The sequence below is a fragment of the Pogona vitticeps genome, chromosome 2, assembly GCF_051106095.1.
Source record: "Pogona vitticeps strain Pit_001003342236 chromosome 2, PviZW2.1, whole genome shotgun sequence".
Lineage (NCBI taxonomy): Eukaryota > Metazoa > Chordata > Lepidosauria > Squamata > Agamidae > Pogona > Pogona vitticeps.
The window spans coordinates 889,051-916,157 of NC_135784.1; the positions used below are offsets into that span (position 1 = coordinate 889,051).

At 46.6% G+C, this 27,107-nt stretch overlaps 2 protein-coding genes across 11 annotated transcripts in view; one reads left to right on the forward strand and one right to left on the reverse strand.

Annotated features, from left to right (window-relative positions):
• Nucleotides 1–17,695, reverse strand: part of LOC144587285 (uncharacterized) — a 69,881-nt gene extending 52,186 nt beyond the window's left edge. The window contains exons 1-4 of one of the 10 annotated variants that reach the window (XR_013542439.1): nt 16,612–17,691; nt 16,201–16,310; nt 13,495–13,584; nt 3,336–3,603 (exon numbers count right to left, since the gene is read on the reverse strand). Coding sequence is in view for 1 of the 10 variants with exons in the window: in XM_078387361.1 (XP_078243487.1) it covers nt 16,201–16,310; nt 16,612–16,807 (306 nt within the window). In the remaining 9 variants the exon portion in view is untranslated. The other 9 variants (XR_013542438.1, XR_013542442.1, XR_013542441.1 and 6 more) reach the window with 9 other exon arrangements.
• The window catches only part of LOC144587199 (uncharacterized), a 263,842-nt gene continuing 240,257 nt past the window's right edge, over nt 3,523–27,107 (forward strand). Inside the window, exon 1 of the mRNA XM_078386970.1 lies at nt 3,523–3,628. The gene's annotated coding sequence lies outside the window, so the exon portion shown is untranslated. The remainder of the gene's footprint in view (nt 3,629–27,107) is intronic.

The window sequence follows — 27,107 nt, forward strand, 5'->3', positions numbered from 1 at the left end:
GCCAGATTCCTGGAGGCCTTTTTGTCAGGGAACAGGACGGCCGAGGCCTCCAGGGTGAGGATGATGAGGATGGTGGTTCCCCCTACCCTCTGCTCGAAGACGCCCACTCGCTTGACCATCCCCTTCCCACAATGTCTGGGTCAATGGAATATGGATGATGATGAGGGAGGGAGGGAGGGAGGGAGAGCCACGCCAGCTCCCCCCATCTGGACCAGAGGCAAGCAGGGCCTGGGTTCAAATCTAAAGCCACCACCCTCAAGACACCCAGAGTGGCCTTTGGCTAGAGGGGCCGTATATAAAAAAAAGGAAAGAGTGATTAATCCATACTCTTCCTAATTCTCCTTGGTCTTGTCTTCTTCTCCTTCTCCTTCTCCTTCTCCTTCTCCTTCTCCTTCTCCTTCTTCTCCTTCTTCTTCTTCCTCTTCCTCTTCCTCTTCTTCTTGGGAGATCAGCCTCCACGGACAACTTAAGACCTTCCCTTCCAGCCAAGCTCTTCCCTTACACACCCTCGCGTTATTTCCTATCCCCGGCCTCCCAGGCTGGAGTCTCCACCTTCACCCCCACTTTCTCCATTTTGTCTACTAGCACTATTGGCATTCCCCACGGACTCTCTGATCTCACTATAGAGCCTGTTCTTAAAATATTTTTATAACTCTTCAGTTATTTTATCGGCCTATTCCCCTGTCATCCTAAAGCAGGCAGTCAACATTGGTTTTCCTTCTCCTGTATTTCTCCTGTGTTCTACTCCTTCAGCTCTTCCTTATATTCAGTTAGAATTTTAATAACTTCTTTTTTCTGTACTTGTGTTAATGACTTATCAAAATTCACTTCTTCTGGCTTAAATATAGGGTCCTCATATTCCTCCCATCATGGTAAATTGGGAGGGACCTACAATATCAACCCCTCATGCTGATGGTCTCTCCCAACTTCCAATCACTGGCATATGGCACATGCCTTATGAAATCCGTTTCTTTGCTGATCAATCTTGGCCAATAAAAATCTGTGTTACTTTCTGAGTTTTTCTAGCTATTCCTAGTCGTCCTCCAAATGCACTACTGTGTACCATATTCAAAATCTTTCTTTGTATTTATTTAGTACCACCGTCTGCTTATGTCTACAGTGGTGCCTCACAGAATGAGCGCACCGTAGAGTGATGAATTCGCTCTATGGTGACGCTTTTTCGATCGCTAATGCGATCGCAGAGCGATGGCCCCAATGGGCGAAAATTGCAGAGCGAAGGTCGGTAAGCGGTTCGCTTACCGACCTTCGCTTTGCGATCCGCCGATCAGCTGTTCCGTGGCCATAAAATGGCCGCCGGAACAGCCGAAATGGCCGCGCGCAGCGTTTTCGTGCCCTCTTTAAGCGAGGGGAGGGAGCGAAAATGGCTGCCGGCCATTGAAAAACTTCGCTGAACGGTGAGTAAATCAGCCGATTGGAATGCATTAAACTAAGTTTAATGCACTCCAATGGCTTTTTTCTTACCGCTCAGCGATGTTTCACACAGCGAGGGTTAATCTGGGACGGATTAACCTCGCTGTGCGAGGCACCACTGTATTATGAGGATGTTCTCTGTATAACTTGACTTGAACTTTACCAAATCTCTCTGGGCATTCTGGAGTTCTTGAATCACTTTTTTCTGTCACTGAATCAAAAGATGGATTCAAACTACTATCACTCTTTTGTTCTGTTAGAGCAGTGCGACAGTGGTACCTGTGACCTCAGGAGTTAGTGGGTGCTTGAACCTTGGAAGCTTTCAAGAGAAACTGAGATCATCACTTTTGATTTGTATTTGTGCCTTGAGCAGGGGGTTGGCCTGGATGGCCTTAAGAGGCCCCTTCCATCTTCACTTTTCTCGGATTTGATCCATATGTGGAAGGAAACAGCCTCGGAGCCTCAAACGGATTCTGCATTGCAGGCTAGAACCAGCCCAGGGGCTCGGGGTGTGGACAGGTTAGGCGGGGGGGATCTGCACCCTTCCAGCCATGAAGATGGGAACCCCCTCCCTTTTAGCCCCCTAGGCCACAGGGCCCCCATCCTGCCCGAGATCCCGACTCCTGCCAAAAGTGAAGCAGAGACAACCGTCCTCTGAAATTTCCTTCCGGCCACAGAGAGGGCCCTCTTTCCTTTCTGCAGGTTCCCCCCCCTCTACTCCTTCTCCTCCTCCGCCCCCCTCCCTCTATTCATGAGAAACCGTTTGGGGGGGGGTTGGGAGGGGGGAACCTAGAGCTACGAAAGAGGAAAGAGGAGTTCCTCCCCTTCCCCCCCTCCCAGGCCTTTCCCCAAACCGGAAGCGGAAGCGGTGGGAGGGCCCGTCTGTCTCCTCCCGTCTCTATGGTCTCTGGGGAGGGCGCGTTCCGAAGGTGTCTCCTCGGGAGTTTCCCGCCTCGGGACCTGCAAGGAGGTGAGCCATGCGTGGTGGTGGTGGGGGGGGTTGCATAATATTGCCGGGGGGGGGGAGTTCAAAATAAAGGGGAAAAGCAATTCCCTCTTCCACCCCCGCCCCAGAGAGGCACCCCCCTCCCTCCCTCCCCCCCTTTTGTGGTCCCCCTCCTTGCACGCCTTTCCTTCCGAGTCTCCTCTTTGGGGATAGTGGGGGGGGAGGTCGGAGGAGGTGGGGGGATCCCCTCCCAAGGAGATATCTGTGGGCCTCTTTGGTGCGTGCATGGAGGGGGGGCTCAGCCTGGGTTTTCCTTTGAGGAGACCTCCAACCCCCACCTTCTCTTGGACCCTGGAGGCTTCGGGTGGGGGTCAAGAAAAGGAAGGAGAGGAAGGATCGGGGCTCTCCCCCCTCCTCCCACACAAGGGGGGGGTTCCCCCAAAAGTCCAGACCCCCCCTCCTTCTGAAAAACTGGGAAAAGGGGTTTTAAGGCTGCGCTTCCCTGGGGGGGAGGGAGGGACTTGGCAGGAACAAGAGGAAGGTGAGGAGGGGAGAGAGAGATGGGCGGGAGGGGGGGCTGAGGCAGAAAAAAGTGGGGGGTTAAATGGGGAGGGAGGTAGGGGAACAAGGCAGGCGACCTCCCAGAGACACACACACAAAACACAGACTGTGGCTCTCCTCGAGGGGGGGGAATCCAGGGGAGAGGAGGGCCAGAGCCCCCCCTTTCATCGCTTCCTACCAACTGGGGGGGGGCATCCTTTGTGAAGCAACACCAGGAAAAACCCAAAAGGAGCTTCTCTTCCTTAATTTCTCCTCAAGAGGCAGAACAACAACACGTCCCTAAATTCTTTCTTCTTTCTCTCTCTCTCTTTTTTTCCTCTTTTCTTTTAAATTCAAACATACAAAAGACATGAAACCCTACATTTCAACTGCAATGAAATGCAATGAATCCAATCTCTTTCTTTCTTTTCTTTTTTTTAATTCAAGGAATTGCTCTCTCTCTGGGCTTGCCAGTTCCCCCTTTTTGGATTGGGAGTCTGGACCCTCTGCCTCTTCTGTCCAGGCCTGCAGAGGGGAGAATATTCTCGACCCTTTTTTTCTCATGCTTTCCCCTTTTCAGCTGCTGGTGTTCCCTCAGGAGCTGACTTCGTACTTCCTCAGGGGAAAACAGGATCTTCTGCATCCAGGCCAGAGAGCTCCGCCCGCGGGTGTCCTCCTTGAGATTTCTGGAAAACAAGAAGTTCTCTCCAGGTAAGGGGTTTTTGGCTTCCTGGGCAAGAGAAAGTGTGAAGGAGGTTTCATGTGGCTTCTTGCCAAGATGCAGCTGTTTAACAGGAATAACAAAGTCAGAAGTAGCCTAAATCAACTTGATGTTCAATCCCCACCTCAAGGCTGGTATCAAAATCAAAGTAAATCTGAAGGATGATGGTTTAGGGTTTGACTTCTAGTCCTTGGATCATTATTGTTGCCCTCTTCTCAACTTGTCAAAGGTTGTGGGCATCCTTCTTAAAGGGCTTGTTTTCCAATCCCCTGACCGTCCTTGTTGCCCTCCTCTGACCGTCCTCCCACTTGTCAGCATCCTTCTTGAAGTACGGTGTCCCGTCCTCTGGCACTGTAACTCTTTGGTTACGGACCTGTCTCTTCTAGGGGGGATCCAGGAGAGAGGAGGGCAAAAAAAATAAATATTAAAAGGGGAACGGGAATCCACTTAATCAGGCACACACACACCCCTTTGATCGCTCCCCACCAACTTTCATGCCCATTAGGGCCGGACCCCAGCCCTTCCATTTTCCTCTGGACGAGGGAATCCCTAAAAAGGGGGGGGGTTGGTGTTGGACCCCTTGGCATCCATCCTGCCGCTACAAACACACAAACACACCACGGACCGTCCTTCAGGGATGGTTCAGGAGGTTTTCCTTCTGTGGCTCTTCTAAGAGGGATCCAAAATTAAAAGGGGAATGGAAATCCACTTAATCAGCCCCCCCTTTTATCGCTTCCTACCAACTGGGGGCAGCCTCGGTGAAGGAAACCCAAAGGGAGCGTCTTTTCCCTAATTTCTCCTCAAGAAGCAGAACAACACGTCCCTAGATTCCTCTCTGGGAAACCCTAAATTTCAACTTGAGTGGGATGGGAATTGCTCTCTCTGGGCTTCCCAGTTTCCCCCTTTCTGAATTGGGAGTGTGGACCCTCCTCCTCTTCTATGCCAAACTGTAGAAGGGAGAACATTTTCAACCCTCTTTTTTCTTGTGGTTTCCCCCTTTCAGCTGCTGGTCTTCCCTCAGGAGCTGACTTCGTACTTCCTCAGGGGAAAACGGGATCTTCTGCATCCAGGCCAGAGAGCTCCGCCCGCGGGTGTCCTCCTTGAGGATTCTGGAAAACAAGAAGTTCTCTCCAGGTAAGGGGTTTTCCGTCTCCTGGGCAAGAGAGAGGGTGAAGGAGGTTTCGTGTGGCTTCCTGCCAAGATGCAGCTGTTTAACAGAATGACAAACTGAGAAATAGTGTGGTGTTGAATCCCCACAATCGAGGAATCAAAATCAAAGTAAATCTGACGGATGGTGGTCTTGGGTTTGATTTCTAGTCCTTGGATCATTATTTTTGCCTTTTCTAAACTTGTCCATGTTTGTGGACATCCTCCGTAAAGGGCTTGGTTTTCAGTATCCTGACCGTCCTTGTAGCCCACCTCTGACCGTCCTCCCATTTTTCAGCATGCTTCTTGAAGTACGGTACATCTGGTAAAATGTAACCTCTCAATGGCTCTCCCCCCCTCGCAAGGAGCAGGGACCTATTGCTATGGTCCGCCCTCGAAGGCTACTGGATCCTGCTGGATTGATGTCATGGTGGCCTGGCGCTTGCCTGGCTCTGATCCTTCTTGGAGGACCATCCCCAGAGAGTGCAGCTTGGGGAGCACTTTTCGGCCCCATAGAGTCTCAATTGTGGGGTGTCACAGGGGTCGATTATCTCCCCAATGCTGTTTAACATCTATATCAGGCCGCTGGGTGGGGTCATCAGGGGGTGTGGGGCATCGTGTCAGCAGTATGCTGATGACACACAGCTCTACATCTCCTTTTCTCCAATTGCAGGTGATGCCATCCTGTCCTTTCAGCGCTGCCTGGAGGCCATACTGCAATGGGTGCAGGAAAATGGGCTGAGGCTGAATCTGGACAAGATGGAAATTCTGAGGGTGGGTGGCCCTGTGGCCAGTGGCTTGACTGACTCCCTCACATTTGGGGGTGACCCTGGCTGCGAAGAGTGGGGTCCGTAGCCTGGGGGTACATCGGACCCGACGCTCACCATGGAAACACAGGTGGCGTCGGTAGTCCGCACCGCCTTTTTCCACCTATGGCAGATTGCCCGGCTGCAGCCCTACCTCGACACGGGGGTGCTCACTACCTTGGTACATGCAGTTGTAATCTCAAGGTTAGACCACTGTAACACGCTCTACGTGGGGCTGCCTTTTAGGTTGATGTGGAAACTCCAAGTGGTGCAGAATGCGGTGGCCAGACTCCTTAGCGGAGCGAGAAAGTACCAACATATTTTTCCTATTCTGGCCGCACTGCACTGGCTGCCCATTCGGTTCCATATTAATGCTTACTTGTAAAGCCCTAAACAGTTTAGGACCTCGATATCTGGCGGAACGCCTACTCCCACCAAGGTCTACCCGTATCACCTGCGCGAGTCAGGAAGTAGAAACCGGGCCTTCTCGGCGGTGGCTCCTTGCCTCTGAAACAATCTCCCTCCAGTGATTTGCGCAGCTCCCTCGCTGGATATTTTCAAAAACCAACTGAAAACATGGATGTTTGTACAGGTCTTTCCTCCTGTCAACTCTTGATTACCTTTTCCTTCTCTTCCTCTGCCATCTTGTATAATCTGTTAAATGGCTTGCGGAAGAAGAAATGTTTTATTTGCAGCAGCGAAAGACATTTGTAGAAGAAGATATAAGCTCAAGGACACTGTGAAAGTAAACAGAACTTCAGAGTAACGTAAAATGAACTCTGTGTCAGTAATTACTGTTAATGAGAGTCATAAATGGCTGATTGACTCCCCAGCGGCACAGCATGTTTGTAGGCGGAGAATGTGGTTTAAAGAATTAACCCATTGTGCTAAAATGCAAGTAAGTTTGGCAGATGGGAGAAACACAGAAGTGTGTGGAACAGGCAAAGTTTATGTTAAAAGCCTTAGATGTACTTTGGAGAATGTTTTGTTTGTGCCTAGAATTAGCCATAGCCATAATGTAATAAGTGCACCATGTTTAGACCTAGCTGGTTTTGCAATTAAGTTCAGTGAAGGAGTTTCCAAGATAGAGAAAGCAAACAAACTTGTTGCAACGGGGCATTTAAAGGGAAACCTGTATGTTTTGGATAAAACAGAAGAAGGGCAAAGTTCGGCTAATGTGTTAAATGAAAATATGCCACATCAAACAGATGTGTTTGCACAGGAATTTAGGACGCGTGAGTTTTGAAGTATTAAGGAAAATTCAGCAATGTGTGGGCAGTTTTAAACAACTGTGATAGATATCTAGATTGCAATATGTGTAAAGCTTCTAAATCTAGGAGACACCCTGTGACTAAGAAGAGTACAGTGGTGCCTCGTATAACGAGTGCACCGTTGAACGATGAATCCGCATTGCGATGCGGATTTCCCCATCACTAATGTGAGGGCACGCTCGCATTACGATGGGGGAACAGCTGTTCAGCGGTTCCAAAATGGCCACCGGAACACAAAAAATGGGTGCCGGTACACCCAAGATGGCCACCGGGACTCTCAAAATGGCCACCGGTACAACCAAGATGGCCGCCAGAACACAAAAAAATGGCCACCGGTACACCCAAGATGGCCACTGGAACACAAAGAATGGGCACCGGTACACCCAAAATGGCCGCTGGGACACTCAAAATGGCCGCCGGTACACCCAAGATGGCTGCCGGAACAAGGAAAAACATCGGAGAACGGTGAGTTTTGGGCCCATTTGGAATGCAGTAAACTTTGTTTAATGAGTTCCAATGGGTTTTTTGGATCCGTTTTACGATGTTTTCCCATAGCGAAGGTTAATCTGGAACGGATTAACCTCGCTATGCGAGGCACCACTGTAGTAGAATGAGTAAAAGGTACTTTGAGCTAGTGCACATGGATCGAATGGGTCCATTCCAAGAGTCACTGGGGGAAAATAAGTTCTGTCTGAAACATAAGAATGAAGCATTCCAAACATTCAAGGAATGGGTGGCTATGATTGAGAGGAGATTTGAAACTCATGTAGCCAGTATTCAGACGGACCGAGAAGTTTATGAGTCTGCAATTCAGAACGTGGTTAAGAAAGAAAGGGATATGCCATAGAATTGCAAATGTGCAGGTCCCTCAAGAGATTGCTGTAGCAGAACGAAAAGGTGGCATATTGCAAACAGTCATGAACTCAATGTTAATTGATGTTGGTTGTCTAGAGTTTATTGGGCTAAAGCAATTTAATGTGCTTGTTACATTTTGAACAGAATTTGAAATTCTGTAGTTCAAAACACCCCGTATTTTCTGGTGCACAACAGACAACCAACTTTAAGTCATATCAAGACATTTGGTTGCCATGTGTAGATAAATATACCAAAAGCTTCACGTAGGAAAGGATCTCCTAAAGCAAAAAGGCTAATTTTTGTAGGATATCAGACTGGGTGTAAGAGTTAAAGGTTTAGTGACCATTTTGGGAATGTGACTATTAGCAGATCAGCTAAATTTTGTGAGAACGAGTATTGGTCTTGTATGCATGCTAAGGATGAAGTGTTTTTGCCTCCATTTAGTGATCAGAATAGTAAGAAAAAAGTTGGAGAACCTAAGTAAAATGGAAGCTGAGGAGGAGTATGGGACAGATAGTGAAGCTGAGGAGGAGAATGGGACATGTAGTGAGTCAGGCGAACAAAGTGAGGAAGTAGTAATTCCAAGGCGTTCTCAGAGAGCAAATAAAGGAGTTCCACCTCAAAGGTTCAAAGTAACAAATATAAACCTAATTACAAGTGAACCTGAACGTTATGAGGAAATGCTAAGATTGCCAACTGATCAGCAACGTAAATGGAAAGAGGCCATGCTTGCTGAGTTCAAGTCATTGAAGGAGGATAACGTGTTTTCACCTGTTAAAATTACCTGAAGGGGAAAACGTAGTTGGCTGTAGGTGGGTATACAAGTTAAAGACATTACCAGACAATACCTAACCAAGGCAAAGCTAGTACAACTAGGACTTAGAAGAAGTTTGGCTGACCCTTGCCTGTACATGAAAAATCAGGGTGATGTAAAGATGACTTGTGTTTAGTATGTTAAGTGATTTGTGAAGGAACTGAGTAAGGAGTTCAAATTGAAGCATTTAGGTCAGATTTATTTATTTATTTATTTATTTATTTATTTATTTATTTATTTATTTATTTAATATCCCGCCTATCTAGTCGATTAAGACCACTCTAGGCGGCTTCTATCAAAATATAACAATATAATTAAAAACAATTTATATGAAGGAAAAATCTTTGACAAGATGGGAGAGACACTAGGAAAAGGAAAGAGGAAATTAGTGATTGGCTGAGGGGAAGGCCTGCCAAAACATCAGTGGTTTTAGTTGATTTTTAAAAATACCCAGCGAGGGAGCCCCACGAATATCAGGGGGTAGGTTATTCCAGAGGCGAGGAGCCACCACCGAGAAGGCCCTATTTCTTGTCTTTTCTTTCCGGGCCTCCCTCGGCGTTAGGCTACTCAGCCTCACCCCCTGGCTCGCACGAGTGACACGGATAGATCTTGGTGGAAGTAGGCGTTCCGCCAAGTATCGAGGCCCTAAACCTTTTAGGCTTTATACGTAAGGATCAGCACATTGAAGTCGATGCGGAATCGGATGGGCAGCCAATGCAAAGTGGCCAGAGTGGGTGAAATGTGTTGATATTTTTTCACACCACTGAGGAGTCTGGCCGCAGCATTCTGCACCACCTGAAGTTTCCGCAGCAGCCTCAAAGGCAGCCCCACATAGAGCGCATTACAGTGGTCTAATTTTGAGATTACGAGCGCATCCACCAAGGTGGTGAGGGCCCCAACATTGAGATTGGGCCGCAGCTGGGCTATCCGCCTCTGATGGTAGACGGCGGTTCGGACCACGGACGCCACCTGGGATTCCATAGTGAGCGCTGGGTCCAGATGGATCCCCAAACTGCGGACCCCATCCTTGGTAGGGAGGGTCACCCCCCCTGAAGGAGAGGGAGTTTCCCAAGCCCCCCAATGTGGGGACACCCACCCTTAGTACCTCCGTCTTGTCCGGGTTCAGCCTCAGCTCATTCTCCTGCATCCATTTCAGTACGGTCCCCAGGCAGCGCTGAAGGGACAGAACGGCATCTTCTGCGGTAGGTGGAAAGGAGATGTAGAGCTGAGTATCATCAGCGTACTGATGACACCGAGCGCCACACCCCCGGATGACCCCTCCCAGCGGCCTCATATAGATGTTGAACAGCATTGGGGAGATAATCGACTCCTGTGGAACCCCACAATTGAGACTCCATGGGGCCGAGACGCTCTCCCCAAGCTGTACTTTCTGGGGGCGGTCCTCCAAGAAGGAACGAAGCCAGGCCAGTGCCAGGCCACCAATTCCCAACTCAGAGAGCCTCCCCAGGAGGATACCATGGTCAATGGTATGGATAGACTCCTTCTGTTGCAGTTCCAAAGGCCTGCTTCAGCATGACAGCAAAGAAAATCACAAACAGGGTCGGCGCGAGGACATAGCCTTGTTTTACTCCACTTCAGATGTCAAAGGGATCTGGAAATTAATCTTGACATTATGCAAGACCAATCCCATGAACCTGAATTCAACTCGTTTGTCCCTATCATCACGATTCCTGCCAATCAACTCTGCTAACACATCATGATCCCATACTAGTCCTTTTGAGGTGTTCTGGCACATGAAATTTTTTATTTATATTAGGCACACAGGCCACCACGATGCAGGAGCATCCTATCAGTGGCTAACGTCTGCTGCAAAACCATATCCTTCAGGGAAACTACTTCAGACTGTAATTTTGCTTCTCTCTCCGTAGTGACATTCTCCAATAGATCTATGGCTCCTGAAGTCTTCTATACTATACAAATTCTGCCAAGGTGGGAATGTCTTGATAGTTAGTTTTCTGCTGACTCTATTGCAGGAAAAAAGGCTCCTTCCGACTTGAGTCTCTTTGGAACCATTTCCAGGCCTCCAGACAAGAACCTCCTGGTGACCTGTGTGGCTTAAGGAGAAGAACTTGAATCTTATTGAATACCTTCTTCAAGAAGGGCCGTTCGGGCAGTACAATCTGCCCAAGGTCATCTGTCATGAAGAGAGATGCAAATAACTCATTTAATTTATGTACCGTCTCTAAGTCCCCCTTTCCCTCCCTCCCCATCCAGAGGGCCAGCCACTTCTCTGGCAAGTTTCCTTCTTCTAAGATATTTAAAGAAGCTTTTCTCATTCCCATTCATATTGCTGGCCATACGTTCCATCAATTCTTTCTTGGCCTTCTGTCTCATCTTCTTACATGTCTTTTGCCAGAGTTTGTGTTCATTTTGTTTTCCTCACTTGGGAAGAATTTGCATTTATGGAAGGACCCCTCCTTTCCCTTTAAAGCCTCTGCAACTCCGCTGGATTCAAATCCCTGCCGGGCCAGGAGTCACGGTGAAGAAATATTAATAAAATAATTAATAAAAATACATAGTTATTAATCTACAAATGAAAATGTGGAAACCAAGAAAATAAAGTAATAATAAATAAAGAGGAAATGAGAAGAGAGAATCAAGTATTGACTGGAGGGAAGGCCTGAATAAACATCCATGTTTTTACTTGGTTATGAACCTTGGCTTTCCAAAGTTCCCCAAGGCAGAAGGGGCTTCTTCTATTCCCTCTTCAGGATCCCTAAAGGGGGAAGAAGAGATTCACAAGAGCCCCGTGGGTGAAAGGGGGCAATGCCCTCCGCCCAAAGAAAGTGGAGGGAGCCTAAGCCAGCGAAGAGGGGAAAGGGGACAAAGGAAGAAAGGAGAAACTCAACCACCTCCGTCGGACATGAGGGGAAGAGAAAAGGAAGGAGACGAGGAGTCAGAAGGACCAGAAGCAGAGAGAGCAAGTGAGAGGGAGAGAGAAAGAGAGAGGCGTGGAGGCCAGAACGTGTCAAGATATTTTATATTTTATAGACCTGAACAGTTATTGAATGTAACATTAGTGACCTGCCATAATGAACAGCTGTGTGACTGCTGAGTCACTGTGACAAAGGAGAAGATGATGCAATGTCTGGAGAAGAGGTGACACCCACATGGAGGAAGATGATGCAATACTTCCAGTGATTGGATAGAAGGAGCAGTGTAACTGTATATAAGAAAACAGTGTGGACATTAATGCATCTTCTCCTTTCCTATGCTACTATCCTCTATGTCACTTTGCCTATATTTTTGCTTATGCGATCGCATTAGCAATCTCAAAAAAGAGATTGCTATGCGAATTCGTCATTATACTGTGAACTCGTTAAGCGAGGCACCACTGTATTGTAACTAAACCTTTGAATGTTCAAAAACATGGTGAAATAATTGAAGAGATGCGATTGTGTTCTGTTCAGGTATAAAATTAGGAGGGGTGTCAAGATATTGTAAATTTGATAGGCCTGAACAGTTATTGAATGTAACATTAATGAGCTGCCACAATGAACAGCTGTGTGACTGCTGAGTCACTGTGACAAAGGAGAAGATGATGCAATGCCTGGAGAAGAGGTGACACCCACATGGAGGAAGATGATGCAATACTTCCAGTGATTGGATAGAAGGAGCAGTGTAACTGTATATAAGGAAACAGTGTGGACATTAATGTATCTTGTCCTTCTTTCCTATGCTACTATCCTCTATGCCACTTTGCCTATATTTTTGCCTGCTACGCGAAAGTTCTGCCAGTTTGTATATTTGTATATTTGTTAATACACGTGTCTTTTCGTACAGAAGAAGAGTGTGTATGTGTTTCTTCAATCAGATAACTGCACATTACAGCAGGAAGCTGACAGAACGGTAGAGGGGAAGGGAGAAAGCTATTGCTAGAAGGGTGGGAAGGTTTCTGGTTGTCAGAACCTGTGGATTCATATCTGGGAGAGGAGGATGATACCAACAGAAGAGGCAGAAAGGGGAAAGAACCCTCGCTCAGCCAGGAAACCTTTCCACTGGGGCAAACGGGACATTAGAGGATGGAGCCGAAAGAGAAGGGAATTGGGGACGCATATAGCAAGATGGGTAAAGAGAGAATATGGAATGGAAGAACCTTCTCCCACGCGGGGGTGGGGAATTGCCTTTCCATACGAGGCGACCGGAGAGGGAGAGCGGTGGACGGAGGAGACCCTCTTGCATCAGCCGGTGTCAGGCTCAAGGGAAGCCCCACAGAAAGAGGATTGCGGTAGTCTAACCTTGAGACTCCCTGCACGTGGACCCATCCGGGGAGTCACAATTTCATCCAGGCAGGGGCCCAGCTGCACCATCCATCTAAGAGGGAAGTAGGCGGATCGGGCCACAGATGCCGCCGGGTTGTTCACTGACAGCGTTGGGTCCAGAAGGACGCCCAGCGTGCCTTGGGAACCACCCAAAGCACAGACATCAGGGGAACCCAGTTGGAAGGGTCCCCCCAATCTCCTTTGGATTCAGGCTTCGTCTATCCTCCCGTTGAAGGAGAAGGCGGGAACAGAAATGATGTTCCCTATTAATCAATTATTATCCGAGTCCAAAGTACAGGTGGATGGGTGCAAAGCAAAATCCCCAGGTCTGGCTTGTCTGTCGAGGGGGAAGAAGAAGGGAGGCTTGGAGGGGAACCCCACACACACCCCAAATCAGGACGACCAAGGTTTGCCTCTTGTCAACAGGACCTGCCTTTGGTGAGCAGGATTGAGATGTTTTTGAAAAAACCACCCTAAATAAAATGCAACGAAAACCATACCCCAAAACACCACCACTTTGCACATGTTCAGAGAGGCAGTGTGGTGTCACGAATGGAGTACCAGACTGGAAACCATGAGACCTGGATTCAAATCCCTGCCGGGCCAGGGAAACTGACAGGAGTGTGAGTGTGTGTGTAGGGAGGTAAGGCTACTTCAGCCACCTCTTGAAATCTCACTGACCTGGGAAAAGTTGGGAGGGATCTGGGATTTGGTTCTTCCTTTTTGGTCCCAAAATAAAGCGAAGAGAAATCACCTCCGTCTCACTCCTGCCTAGGAGAAAAGACAAAGAGAAAAGATCAGCCTGGAGGCTTTGTGGATGAAGCAAATCAAAAACATTTCCTTGCCGGAGGTGTCTTCCTCATGTTTATATCGAATGGGGCTCCCTCCCCATCTCGCTCTCCTTCTTGGGAGGAAAGCGATGACAATCCTCGACAGCATCTGGACTGCAATGATGAAAAGAAAAGAAAGAGAGGGTTTGAAGGAAAAAAGAGTAAGAAGACCAAGAAAAAAATCCAAAATCAAAAGTGCCAATACAGTAAATATAAACCATCCACGAGGGAGCTAAAGAAGCGGATTCCTCCACATAGTAATTTCAGTTTTGAGAGACTGTTCCAGTTGATGAAGGCACAGGATAAAGAAAGTGGAAGGATAAAAATTACTCCAAATCAAACAAGAAAGCTATCGAAGGCTCAAATCAAGTCGACTGAAGTGCCATCTGCTCCTCCATTTCCCCCAGAAGCTGAGGACCTAAATCTACATACAGTAACTACGGATCTCCTGATTCCCAGTTTACCTGACCCAGAACTTATATCCAACTCCTCTTCTTCTGCCATAAGCCTGGAGGCAGATGAGATCCACGCCAATGGCAAACTAAATCAGCAAACAAATACTGTGTCAACTCTACCCTCACTTCCCCCTCTAAAGGAGGAGCTAAACCCAGTGGCTGCAATTGTGGATTTATTGTCTCTCAAATCACCCAGCCTGGCACTTTTACCTAGCACCTCATCTCTGGCCATCAATATACAATCGGATAAGACTGGTGAAAGTAAATCTGCTCAGTCACCAAAAATATCAATGGTGCTTTCAAAGAATCAGCTAGTGTTCCTTAACCTTCCTAAGCCTAATGGACAACTAACTCAGCTAGGAAAGAAATGGCATCTCTTGCAAATTTTTGAAAAGATAGGAGTGTCCCACCTGTCAATCGAAGGCATAGAGAATGTTGAATATCTTTGCTTTATCAACCCCACCTTTGGGATAAAAGCTACTTTCACAGGCCCGTCTTCTGTGTATCGTATACTTAGACAAAGGCAGGCTTTTGCTAGTCTAGGGTTTCAGGTGAGGAGACACTTTGTTAATACCATAATCCAACCATTGATCAAGGATCGGTCTATTAGGGATGGACAATCTATACAACAGGATAAATCTTTATCAACTTATAACTTGATATGTTTAGACCTTAGTGATGCAAATTCAAGATGTGAGAATTTAAATTCTACTGGACATGGAAGCAAGAACCTCGCTTATAATAACCAATTAAACAGAGACACAAGCGACATCCTCCGAAGCTGTCTGGAAGGAAGAGACTACTTTTCAGAGGGTACTCCGATAGTGCCCACGATGATCTCCGAAGAGGAGAAAGTTCTAATTGACAGATACTTCACTTTGCCTATAACAGAACAACAGCATATCCTAAACAGGCTCCAAACGCTTATCCATAATTTAGTTAGTAACTCAGTTAGTTTAAATCCCCTGCAGGAGCAAGCAAATAAACTCCAAACAAAATCTGCAGACTTCCATCCAACAGCAACACAAGCCTCTTGTATACAAATTCTACCAGAGGCTGACCGGTCACATAGACTGCTATTAACAGACCCAACAATCTGCCAAGCACCATCACCTCTAGCCAGACCATTATGCTTATCTGATTTGGTTAAAGCCCCCTCTATAGAAGATAGTAATATAACCCAAATAGGTTATTTTTTCAGCAGAAATTAACATAAATGACAGGTAAGACAAATGCCACGACTATACCTCAAACTGTGGTGCGATGCAGCACCAAATTGTATAACTGATGACAAGCTTCTAGGCTTAGACATCATATATGAAGAACAGCTACCTTCACATTCATGTGATGCAGTAACTGATGGTCAGCCATCCAGCAAGGAAACTGGTCCCAAACCCAAAGGTACAAGTTCTGCCAGTAGTATTGACAATGTCCTTGGAAGAAGTGAACAGAAATGACTACCTCTCTCTCCAAGTCTTAACAGGTGTCTTAGTAAAACCATATCCTGCAACATTGCAGGCTGGTCTTCCAAACTAATAGATAAAGACTTTAAAGACTTCTGTTCTCAATTAGAAATTATCTTTATTCAGGAAACCTCGGTGGGTGACCTCTACGGTTTTCTCTTCTCTCCCAGGTTTCGCTGCTCATGCACGACCTGCCAGCAAACTGGAAACTAGAGGCCGGCCACGGGGAGGTGTAGTAACTTTAATATCAGTTGATAGTAATCCAGAAATTCAGGAACTTGATATGGGCCTCAGCAGTAACATCCTAATCCTACAGGTTACCTGGCCACCAGGCATTAAAATCTTCTTGATAAATGTGTATTGTCTCCCACAGTGTTTGACGCTTGAAGATAACTTAACACTTTCATAATTAGACCAGGCCTTCGCAACTCTCTTTGAGCAGTATTCTGACCCTCCAATTTTGTTAGCAGGTGATATGAATGCCAGAATAGACGGAGACGGAGGTGATTTCTTCCAGACAGTGTCGGGGGAATCCTACAGGAAGGCAATCAAGGGGAGGTGGGCACACCCCAACTATTTATAAGAGAACCATTTGTTTGTTTTCAGCACGTTTATACCTAGGAGTCCAAAAACCCTCACCTGGAGAGACCTTCTTGTTTTCCAGAAATCTTGAGGACACCCGTGGGCGGAGCTCTCTGGCCTGGATGCAGAAGATCCCGTTTTCCCCCGAGGAAGTACAAAGTCAGCTCCTGAAAGAAAGAACACCAGCAGCTGAAAGGGGGAAACCATAAGAAAAAGGGTCGAAAATATTCTTCCCTCTGCAGGTTGGGACAGAAGAGGCAGAGGGTCCACAATCCCAATTCACATCCCATTACAGTTGAAATCTAGGGTTTCACAGAGAGGAATTTAGGGACGTGTTCTTGGGGGACCACAAAAGGGGGGGAGGGGGTGCCTCTCGGGGGGGGTGGAAGAGGGAATTGCCCTTCCCCTTTATTTCAACTCCCCTCCCCCCCGGCAATATTTTGCAACCCCCCCGCCGCCATGGCTCACCTCCTTGCAGGTCCCAAGGCGGGGAAACTCCCGAGGAGACCCCTTCAGAACGCGCCCTCCCCCGGAGACCATAGAGACGGGAGGGGACAGACGGGGGGGCGACTCCCACCGCTTCCCGTTTGGAGAAAGGCCGAAATAAAGGGGAAGGAGCGAGTGACCGTTTCCAGGCGAGCTCCTCAAAGCCGACCGCCGCCATTTTGAGTGGGTCGAGGAGGGTCGAGGGGGGGCGTCAGCGGGGCTGGAATGAAGGCTGAGGAGGAGGAGGAGGAAGACAGGGGAGGGCCGGTGATGGGGTGGGGGTGCTGCTCCCTCCCTGGAGAAGAAGGGTGCCCTGAGCTTGGGGGGGGGAGAGAGAGGTTCTTGGGGGGCGATTTTGGGGATGTGCGTGAGGGGACTTGAGCCGAAAGAGAAAGCTGTGAAAGTCAGAGGTGGGAGGAAGAAAGGCTGGCTGGCTGCCCCCCCCTCCCGGGAGGTCTTGGTGGCTTTTCTTCACGGGACAGGAGGGGGCTGCAGGACCCAAAGTGGGCTGGGGGGGGTTCACTTTACTAGAGCTTATTTTCAGGGTTGGGCTCCCATTCAGGGAAATATGGTATCCGTTTCACTTGAGCAGTGGGTTTCCCTTTGTATAAGATCTTGGATGAATAGAAAGATGACTGCTTTCATTAAATGCCCTCCTACATCCCATGCTTTCACCGTGGCCTCTCCCTGAATGACGTCTTTGATATCTACTAACTTCATTAGGATACCTGACTCCACAGGAATTATCTTTCCTCTTTTCTAAGGAATTTCACCCTGCATCAGTTCCATCGTCTGTTGTGGTACTCCATGAAAACACATCCTGTGTGGTTCTCCTTTACTTTCTAATAACTCTGTGTGTGTGTGTGTGTGTGTGTGTGTGTGTGTGTGTGTGTGTGTGTGCGCAAAACAATATCTTTTCCCAGAAGCTCAGACGTTGAAAATCAAATGATTGGGTCTACTCTGACCCAGTGCAGTCCAGGACCTGAAGCGATCAGAGTTTGAAAAAGTCACAAAGTCTGAACAAAATTTCAGCTCTCTTTGAACAATACCTGCCCTTACAAACCAGGATGCTATCAGTACTAAAGCACAAAAATGTCTAGTTGTTGATTTAAAAAAATACAGAATATATGCTCATTGCTTGCTTCTTCAAAATTCAATTAATTTTATTATTTACGAGGGCAAAGCCTTCTAGAACAAATGACACCTTTTCTCTCTTTCCTACTTGCTCATCTTTCATTAGTTAGCATATGAAAAAATCATACTAGGGCTTATTTTTGGGGATAGGGCTCACTATCAGGGAAATACTCCTTCATGGATTGCTGCCTTGTCGTGGCGCAGGGGCTTGAGTAACTCAGAGAAGCTATGGGCTATGCCGTGCAGGGATACCCAAGACGGACAGGACATAGTGGAGAGTTCCGACTAAACGCAATCCACCTGGAGTAGGAAATGGCAAGCCACTCCAGTATCTTTGCCAAGAACGCCCCATGATCAGAAACAAAAGGCTAAAAGATATGACGCTGGAAGATGGGCCCCTCAGGTCGGAAGGCGTCCAACATGCTACTGGGGAAGAGTGGAGGACAAGTACAAGTAGCTCCAGAGCTAATGAAGTGGTTGGGCCAAAGCCGAAAGGACGCTCAGCTGTGGATGTGCCTGGAAGTGAAAGGAAAGTCCAATGCTGTAAAGAAAAATACTGCATAGCAACCTGGAATGTAAGATCTATGAACCTTGGGAAGCTGGAGGTGGTCAAACAGGAGATGGCAAGAATAAACATCGACATCCTGGGCATCAGTGAACTAAAATGGACAGGAATGGGCGAATTCAGCTCAGATGATTATCATATCTACTACTGTGGGCAAGAATCCCGTAGAAGGAATGGAGTAGCCCTCATAGTCAACAAAAGAGTGGGGAAAGCTGTAATGGGATACAATCTCAAAAATGATAGAATGATGTCAATACGAATCCAAGGCAGACCATTCAACATCACAATAATCCAAGTTTATGCACCAACCAGCATTGCTGAGGAGACTGAAATTGAACAATTCTATGAAGATTTACAACACCTTCTAGAACTGACACCAAAGAAAGATGTTCTTCTCATTCTAGGGGACTGGAATGCTAAAGTAGGGAGCCAAGAGATAAAAGGAACAACAGGGAAGTTTGGCCTTGGAGTACAGAACGAAGCAGGACAAAGGCTAATAGAGTTTTGTCAAGAGAATAAGCTGGTCATCACAAACACTCTTTTCCAACAACACAAGAGGCGACTCTATACATGGAAATCACCAGATGGGCAATATCGAAATCAGATTGATTATATTCTCTGCAGCCAAAGATGGAGAAGCTCTATACAGTCAGCAAAAACAAGACCTGGAGCTGACTGCGGTTCTGATCATCAGCTTCTCATAGCAAAATTAAAGCTTAGACTGAAGAGAGTAGGAAAAACCACTGGGCCACTCAGGTATAATCTAAACCAAATCCCCTATGAGTACACAGTGGAAGTAAAGAACAGATTTAAGGAACTAGATTTGGTGGACAGAGTGCCTGAAGAACTTTGGATAGAGGCTCGTAACATTGTCCAGGAGGCAGCAAGGAAAATCATCCCAAAGAAAAGGAAATGCAAGAAAGCAAAGTGGCTGTCCAACGAGGCCTTAGAAATAGCAGAGAGGAGAAGGGAAGCAAAATGCAAGGGAGATAGGGAAAGTTACAAAAAATTGAATGCAGACTTCCAAAGAATAGCAAGGAGAGACAAGAGGGCCTTCATAAATGAACAATGCAAAGAAATAGAGGAAGATAACAGAAAAGGAAAGACCAGAGATCTGTTCAGGAAAATTGGAGATACTAGAGGAACATTTTGCGCAAAAATGAACATGATAAAAGACAAAAATGGGAGGGACCTAACAGAAGCAGAAGACGTCAAGAAGAGGTGGCAAGAATACACAGAGGAATTATATCAGAAAGATTTGGATATCCCGGACAACCCAGACAATGTAGTTGCTGACCTTGAGCCAGACATCCTGGAGAGCGAAGTCAAGTGGGCCTTAGAAAGCCTGGCTAACAACAAGGCTAGTGGAGGTGATGGCATTCCAGTTGAACTACTTAAAATCTTGAAAGATGATGCTGTTAAGGTGCTACATTCAATATGCCAGCAAGTTTGGAAAACTCAACAGTGGCCAGAGGATTGGAAAAGATCAGTCTACATCCCAATCCCAAAGAAAGGCAGTGCCAAAGAATGCTCCAACTACCGTACAATTGCACTCATTTCACACGCTAGCAAGGTTATGCTCAAAATCCTCCAAGGTAGGCTTCAGCAGTATGTGGACCGAGAACTCCCAGAAGTACAAGCTGGATTCCGAAGAGGCAGAGGAACTCGAGACCAAATTGCTAACTTGCACTGGATTATGGAGAAAGCCAGAGAGTTCCAGAAAAATATCTACTTCTGCTTCATTGACTATGCAAAAGCCTTTGACTGTGTGGACCACAGCAAACTATGGCAAGTCCTTAAAGAAATGGGAGTGCCTGACCACCTTATCTATCTCCTAAGAAACCTATATGTGGGACAGGAAGCAACAGTCAGAACTGGTCATGGAACAACTGAGTGGTTCAAAATTGGGAAAGGAGTACGGCAAGGCTGTATACTGTCCCCCAGCTTATTTAACTTATATGCAGAATACATCATGCGGAAGGCTGGACTGGAAGAAACCCAAGCCGGAATTAAGATTGCCGGAAGAAATATCAACAACCTCCGATATGCAGATGATACCACTCTGATGGCAGAAAGTGAGGAGGAATTAAAGAACCTTGTAATGAGAGTGAAAGAGGAGAGTGCAAAAAACGGTCTGAAACTCAACATCAAAAAAACTAAGATCATGGCCACTGGTCCCATCACCTCCTGGGAAATAGAAGGGGAAGATATGGAGGCAGTGTCAAATTTTATCTTCCTGGGCTCCATGATCACTGCAGATGGAGACAGCAGCCCTGAAATTAAAAGACGCCTTCTTCTTGGGAGGAAAGCGATGACAAATCTTGACAGCATCTTGAAAAGCAGAGACATCACCTTGCCAACAAAAGTCCGAATAGTCAAAGCTATGGTTTTTCCTGTCGTGATGTATGGAAGTGAGAGCTGGACCATAAAGAAAGCAGACCGCCGAAGAATTGATGCCTTTGAATTGTGGTGCTGGAGGAGGCTCTTGAGAATCCCCTGGACTGCAAGGAGAACAAACCTATCAGTTCTAAAGGAAATCAACCCTGAGGGCTCACTGGAAGGACAGATCCTGAAGCTGAGGCTCCAGTACTTTGGCCATCTCATGAGAAGAAAAGAGTCCTTGGAAAAAACCCTGATGTTAGGAAGGTGTGACGGCAAGAGGAGAAGGGGACGACCGAGGATGAGATGGCTGGACAGTGTCTGCGAAGCAACCAACATGAACCTGACACAACTCCGGGAGGCAGTAGAAGACAGGAGGGCCTGGCGTGCTCTGGTCCATGGGGTCACGAAGAGTCGGACACGACTAAACGACTAAACACACATCAGGGAAATATGGTAGCAGTTTCACTTGACCAGTGGGTTTCCCCTTTGCATGAAATCTTGGATGAATAGAAAGATGACTGCTTTTCTTAAAGGTCCTCCTACGTCCCATGCATTTCCATCGTCTCTCCCTGTAAGATGTTTTTGATATCTACGAACTTCATTAGGATACCTGCCTCCACAGGAATCCTGCGGAAATTTACAGACCTCCCAGGCAAGGAAGAGATTCTGCCATTCATCAAGGCTGATATGATGGCAGAAAATGGGTGATTCCCACAACAAAACAAGACTGTGGGGGGTTCAGTATTCTCTGGAGATGTGCGGTTTCCCCTGTGGCTTCCAATGAAGACAACTGACCCACCGGGGTCCTGCCAAAAGCCGTCTCCGAGGGGCTGGTCCATCTCTCCCTTTCTCTCTTTGGCTAGCTTGCCTCTCTCCTCCCTCATCTTTCTGCCCAACTCTCTTCTCTTTCTCTCCCCAATAGGAAGGCTTCTCAGGTCTTATTTCTCCTTTCTGCCTCTTCATGAAGGATCATCAATTTCTCCCTCTCTTTGGTCCAGGGATTCTCTATTCATAACCACTTCCAGCCTTGAGGTAATATCATCTCCTTCTATTGCCCTTCTGCCTCTCCAGCTTCCGCTGTCCCCATTCTTGATTTATCCTCCCGATATATTTCTCTTTCCTCTTCCTGTCTTATTCCTTTCTTTTTTCTCCTTCACCTCCACCCCTCCTAACGTTCCCTCACCCGGTGGATCCTTCCTTCCCTCTGATGGGTCTTCTGCTTCCCTCACTCAAACTTCCACCTGGCTCTTCATTTCCAGACTCTCCCATCCCTTCACTGCTCTGAACCTTTGATTCTTCACCCAGACCTATCTCTTTCTTCCTGGTTTTCTCTGTGACCCTTCTCATCAGATATTACTCATCCCGTTCTCCCCACGGAGCTGTTGCTTCTCTGATGGGTTATATGTTCTTTATCCGGGTGTTTGTTTGTTTGTTTGTTTAATTCTATTTATACCCCACCTATCTGGTCAGTATGACCACTCTAGGAGGTTTCCAGAGAGGTAAAAATACTTATAACAAAATAAAAATATACAGGAATAGACATTAAACAATAAACAATAGGCAATAAACAATAAGCAAAATCTTCAAGATGGCAAAATGACAAAGAATAGATAAAGAAAGAAAGATTAAGTGTTATCTGGAGGGAAGGCCTGCTTAAACATCCACATTTTAGATGGGTCTTAAAAATAACCAGCGACGGGGCCTCATGAATCTCTGGAGGCAAGTTGTTCCAGAGGCGAGGAGCCACCGCTGAGAAGGCCCGATTTCTGGTTTTTCCTTTCGGGCCTCCCTCGGCATCAGGCTCCTCAGCCTCACCTCCTGGCTCACAAGAGTGACACGGGTAGTTCTTGGTGGGAGAAGGCATTCCATCAAATATTGAGGCCCTAAACCATTTAGGGCTTTACACGTAAGCATCAACACCTTGAAGTCAATGTGGAACCGAATGGGCAGCCAATGCAGTGTGGCCAGAGTGGATGTGATGTGTTGGTATTTTCTCACTCTACTAAGGAGTCTGGCCACTGCATTCTGCACCACTTGGAGTTTCCACCTCAGCCTCAAAGGTAGCCCCACATAGAGCGCATTGCAGTGGTCTAATCTTGTGATTACGAGCGCATGCACCAAGGTAGTGAGTGCCCCAATGTCAAGATAGGGTCACAGCTGGGCTATCTGCCAAAGATGAAAAAAGGTGGTGCGGACCACTGACACCACCTGAGTTTCCATAGTGAGCATCAGGTCCAGATGGATCCCCAGACTGCGAACCCCACTCTTGGCAGCAAACCACCTACTGTGGGGGTGCCCACCCTCAGTACCTCCATCTTGTCCGGGTTCAGCCTCAGCCCATTTTCCCTGAAGGGACAGAATGGCATCTCCTGCAGTTGGTGAAAAGGAGATGTAGAGCTGGGTGTCATCAGCATATTGGTGACACGAAGCCCCACATCCCCCGATGACCCCACCCAGCTGCCTCATATAGATGTTAAGCAGCATTGGGCAGATAACTGATCCCTGTGGAACCCCACAATTGAGACTCCATGGAGCTGATACACTCTCCCCAAGCTGTACTATCTGGGGGCGGTCCTCCAAGAAGGAACGGAGCCAGGCAAACGCCAAGCCACCAATTCCCAACTGCAAGAGCCTCCCCAGGAGGATACTGTGGTCAACAGTATCAAAGGCCACTGAGATGTCGAGGAGGACCAACAGAGACACTTTGCCCCTGCCAGACTCCCTCATCATACAGGGCGACCAATGCTGTTTCTTTATGAGCTTCTCCACCCTCTCCTCAGGAAAGGACGGCATTCCAGTCAAGATGAGTTCATCCTGACCTTCTCCCTCACACAGAAAGTGACAAGGTGTTTGAAGCACATCTGGGTGTCTCATAAGGAGTCTTTTCATGGTTGCAATGATTCCAGGCAATTTCAGAACGTGTTAATTCTGTGCAAGTTCTTTCATTTAGATCATTTCAAGGTTCCATACTTAAATATACTAAATCCAAAAAACGAGAGTCTTACATGCAAAAATAATGGAAAATTACTTAAGATACATCCTTGCACCTTGTAAAAAGATGTGGGTATTTAAACTATGGGCAAATTTTAAGACATGTTTGAATCAAAATACAAACACATTAAAATACTGGAGCTCAAGTCAAGAGAATGGTCCAGGAAGACAAGAGAAGAGGTGATTTGTCTTCACAGGAAGGGCAATGGCTATAAGAAGATTGCAAAGAAGTTAAACTTACCAAGAGACACCATAGGAAGCATCATTCACAAATTCAAGGCAAAGGGCACTGTTGAAATGCTACCTGGTCGTGGAAGAAAGAAGATGCTGGCTTCGACTGCTGTGCGCTACCTAAAGCGTAGAGTGGTGAAAAGTCCCCGTGTGACTGCTGAGGAACTGAAAAAAGATTTGTCAGATGTGGGTATAGAAGTTTCAGCTCAGACAATAAGGTGCACACTGCGTAATGAAGGTCTCCATGCCAGAACCCCCTTGCTGTCTCCCAAGAATAAGAAGAGTCGACTGCAGTATGCCAAAAGTCATGTGGGCAAACCACAAAAGTTGTGGGATAGTGTTCTGTGGACTGATGAAACAAAATTAGAACTGTTTGGGCCCATGGATCAACGCTATGTTTGGAGGAGGAAGAACAAGGCATATGACGAAAAGAACACCTTGCCTACTGTGAAGCATGGCGGAGGGTCAATAATGCTTTGGGGCTGTTTTGCTTCTGCAGGTACAGGGAAGCTTCAGCGTGTACAAGGTACCATGAATTCTCTTCAGTACCAGGAGATATTGGATGAAAATGTGATGCAGTCCGTCACACACCTGAGGCTTGGGAGACGTTGGACCTTTCAACAGGACAATGATCCCAAGCATACCTCCAAGTCCACTAGAGCATGGTTGCAGAGGAAAGGCTGGAACATTTTGGAGTGGCCATCGCAGTCACCAGACTTAAATCCGATTGAGAACCTCTGGTGGGACTTAAAGAAAGCAGTTGCAGTGCGCAAGCCTAAGAATTTAACTGAACTGGAGGCTTTTGCCCATGAAGAATGGGCGAAGATACCCGTAGATCGCTGCAAGACACTTGTGTCAAGCTATGCTTCACGTTTAAAAGCTGTTATAACTGTAAAAGGATGTTGTACTAAGTACTAAGATTGAATGTCACTTGGGGGTTGAATAAAAACTAATAATGATGTGAACACAGAAAAGACATTTGTGGTTATTTCATTATAAACTTAAGGTTATATTTCTCTGACCTACAAGTGCCTCTTTCATGTAAATGTAAGCAAGATGACTGAATGATCAAAATCAATGTCAAAATGGCCAATCCATTCAATTTCAGTGGGGGCTGAATAATTTTGAACACAACTGTATTTAATTTTTTTCACCACCTCAAAGTTGGAGTTCCGTGCTAATTTTTTGACATCTTCTTGCTTTATGTTTTTTGTCATAAATTTTGTTTTTTGATAGTTTACTTTAAATCCGGCCACCTGCCCAAATTCTTCTACAACTTCCAATAACCCTTCAAGATTTTCCAAAAGATTTTCTAATATTATCACTAAATCATCCGCATGCGCTTGTAGCTTAAATTCTTCTCCCCTAATTATAAGTCCTTTAATTGCTTCGTTGTTCCTGATCTGTCTGTTAAGTATTTCCAATACAGTGGACCCTCTACTTAAGGAATTAATCCATATTGGAATGGTGGCTGCAAGTCGAAAAGTCTGTAAATCGAATCTCCATTGACCTACTGTACAATGCACTGAAAACCGATTAATCCCATAACCAGTGGTTTTTATTCTATTTTTTCCATTTTGGTTTTTTTCTGGTCTGTAAGTCGATTCTCTGGCTGCAAGTCGAATCTAAATTTTGCAGCCAGAGAAGTCTGTAAGTCGAGCCGTCTGTAAGTCGAGGGTCCACTGTACTAAAATAAATAAGAGAGGGAATAGTGGGCAGCCCTGTATTGCTCCTTGTTCGATCTGTGTATTCCCAGTTAGATTACCATTCACTTTTATCTTGGCTACTTGATTAGTCTATATTGCCTTGATTGTAGATATGTTCCTTGAAGGCCCATTCTCTCCAGTAATGATAGCATGAAATCTCAGTTGACATTATCAAAGCCTTTTTCCGCATCCAGGAAGATTAGGATCATCTGCTTTCTAGGTTGCATTTCATAATATTCCAATATGTCTATTGTTCGTTTGAGGCCCTCCTATCCTCCACCGCCTCCCGGAGTTGTGTTGATTGCTTCGATGACTCTGTCCAAACATCTCATCCTCGGTCTTCCCCTTCTCCTCTTGCCTTCACACTTTCCCAACATCAAAGTCTTTTCCAAGGAGTCTTCTCTTCTCATGAGATGGCCAAAGTACTGGAGCCTCAGCTTCAGGATCTGTCCTTGCAATGAGCACTCGGGGTTGATTTCCTTTAGAATTGATAGGTTTGTTCTCTTTGCAGTCCAGGGAACTCTCAAGAGTCTCCTCCAGCACCACAATTCAAAGGCATCAATTCTTTGGCGGTCAGCTTTCTTTATGGTCCAGCTCTCACTTCCATAAAACACTACAGGAAAAACCATAGCTTTGACTATGCAGACTTTTGTTGGCAAGGTGATGTCTCTGCTTTTTAAGATGCTGTCAAGGTTTGTCATTGCTTTCCTCCCAAGAAGCAGGCGTCTTTTAATTTCGGGGCTGCTGTCTCCATCTGCAGTGATCATGGAGCCCAAGAAAGTAAAATCTGTCACTGCCTCCAGATCTTCCCCTTCTATTTCCCAGGAGGTGATGGGACCAGTGGCCATGATCTTAGTTTTTTTGATGTTGAGTTTCAGACCGTTTTTTGCACTCTCGTCTTTCACCCTCATTACAAGGTTCTTTAGTTCCTCCTGCCTTTCCGCCATCAGAGTGGTATCATCTGCATATCGGAGGTTGTTGATATTTCTTCCTGCAATCTTAATTCCAACTTGGGATTCCTCCAGTCCAGCCTTCCGCATGATGTAGTCTGCATATAAGTTAAATAAGCAGGGGGACAGTATACAGCCTTGTCGTACTCCTTTCCCAATTTTGAACCAATCCGTTGTTCCATATCCAGTTCTAACTGTTGCTTCCTGTCCCACATATAGGTTTCTCAGGAGATGGATAAGGTGGTCAGGCACGCCCATTTCTTTTAGGACTTGCCATAGTTTGCTGTGGTCCACACAGTCAAAGGCTTTTGCATAGTCAATGAAGCAGAAGTAGATGTTTTTCTGGAACTCTCTAGCTTTCTCCATAATCCAGCGCATGTTGGCAATTTGGTCTCGAGTTCCTCTGCCCCTTCCGAATCACGCTTGTACTTCTGGGAGTTCTCGGTCCACATACTGCTGAAGCCTACCTTGTATGATTATGTGCATAACCTTGCTGGCGTGTGAGAGGAGTGCAATTGT